Source organism: Solanum tuberosum, unplaced genomic scaffold, assembly GCF_000226075.1.
Source record: "Solanum tuberosum cultivar DM 1-3 516 R44 unplaced genomic scaffold, SolTub_3.0 scf00051, whole genome shotgun sequence".
NCBI lineage: Eukaryota > Viridiplantae > Streptophyta > Magnoliopsida > Solanales > Solanaceae > Solanum > Solanum tuberosum.
In genome coordinates this window covers 509,664-511,265 of record NW_006238978.1, presented here as the reverse complement: position 1 = coordinate 511,265, position 1,602 = coordinate 509,664, and the positions used below count along the sequence as shown (strand labels likewise).

The 1,602-nt window shown below is 37.6% G+C and overlaps 2 protein-coding genes across 2 annotated transcripts in view; both read left to right on the top strand.

Moving 5' to 3' along the window:
• Positions 1-18: 18 nt before the first annotated feature.
• Positions 19-864, top strand: LOC107060001 (uncharacterized). Its single transcript, XM_015307227.1, has 2 exons — positions 19-736; positions 803-864. Exons 1-2 carry the CDS (start codon positions 19-21, stop codon positions 862-864), a joined length of 780 nt encoding a protein of 259 aa, XP_015162713.1.
• Positions 34-1,602, top strand: part of LOC102605607 (probable receptor-like protein kinase At5g39030) — a 2,646-nt gene continuing 1,077 nt past the window's right edge. The window contains exons 1-4 of the mRNA XM_015307226.1: positions 34-182; positions 278-850; positions 972-1,022; positions 1,242-1,597. Coding sequence (XP_015162712.1) covers positions 1,010-1,022; positions 1,242-1,597 — 369 coding nt within the window. The 5' untranslated portion in view covers positions 34-182; positions 278-850; positions 972-1,009. The remainder of the gene's footprint in view (positions 183-277; positions 851-971; positions 1,023-1,241; positions 1,598-1,602) is intronic.

Genomic DNA, 1,602 nt, shown 5'->3' with positions numbered 1-1,602 from the left:
CCATATAGAGTACAGGGTATGGCTTCTGCTTTCTTGTCTCTGTGTTGTTTAATGATATTTCACCTAGCTCAAGCAGAAGGTAACACCAAATCCAATTGCACTGATGAGTTCGAGTGTGGAGGCCTTGGAGCTATGAAGTTTCCTTTCACAAATTCCAGCAACCCTGAGTGTGGATTATGCAGGTTTGATTGTAATACTAAACCATATCCTAAGATTGTACTTGGTGGACAAAATTATGATGCTTTAGTAAAGAAGGGTGATTTTTTCCTTGTTTCAGATCCTAAACTTCAAGAGTACTTAGATAACAAAAGTTGCAAGTCTTTTAACAGAAACTTCTCATTTCCAAATTCCCCTTTGATTTCTTTCCAAATTGCTCCTAACTTAACCTTGTACAGATGCAAACATAGTCATGACAAGACAAATGATTCCTTTTTCAAAGATTTTGATAGATATACTGAGTGTGAAGGTTTTAATGTTTACTATCACCATCCCAATAAAACAATATTGGGAAATACTAGTGCTAAGATAAGTGGCAAACTTCCAGAGAACTGTTCACTTGTACAACTGCCAATTCCATTGCCTACACCATCAAAACCATATACAGGTGACTTGTTTGAACTGTTGACTTCTGATTCTCTTCTAAACTGGGAGTTGTCCAAAGATTGTCATCTGTGTCTTGACAAAGGAGGGAAATGCCAGACGATCGATGAACACGAGTTTCATTGTTCCATGAAAGGTATATATAGTATTGTTAAGAAATAACTCTTGTTCTGCTTGTTTTCTATTGAGTGTCTTGCCAAAGGAGGGAAATGCTCGGTTGGTGGTGAACATGAATATAGTTGTTTCAAAGGTATGAGCAACTGAAACTTAATATCGTATCAACCAACTTCGTGGAAAGAATTCTGGCTCTGCTGTTCTCTATTGAGGTTTATTTAAAAGATCTTTAAAGTTTTGCTTTTAATGTATTGCAGGTGTTAGAAATTTAACTCATCTTCGAACAACCTGGTTCATGGTGGCGACAGGTAACTCATCTTCTTTTTTCTTCTCTGTAACTGGCACTGCAGTTTCATAGATACCATTGCTTCCCTTTTGCTCTTTCGACTTGTATTTCTTGTCTCTGTACGTATCTTCTATATGAATTGTCCAAAACACAGACTGTTCCCCAAATAGTTCATAGGACTTCCAGACTGAATTTAATTTATATTCTCTGATGGTGCATGACTTCATTTTGCTTTCCACAGGTGCAGTTTTGTTTACAGTTGGACTATTGGTTCTACTCTTCTTCTTCAGAGAAAAGATTTTGCGGTATAAGTGCCTCGGGTTTTGGGAATCTAATGCTGAGGATCACCAAAATATTGAAGCATTTTTGAAGAACTATGGGTCATATGCTCCAAAGAGATACAACTACTCAGAGGTCAAAAGGATGACCAGTTGCTTCAAAAACAAACTAGGTCAAGGTGGATATGGTTCTGTATACAAAGGAACTCTGCAAAATGGAAATCATGTGGCTGTGAAGGTCCTGAATGGACTAAAAGGCAATGGTGAAGAATTCATTAACGAGGTGGCAAGTATTAGCAGAACATCGCATGTTAACATCGTGAG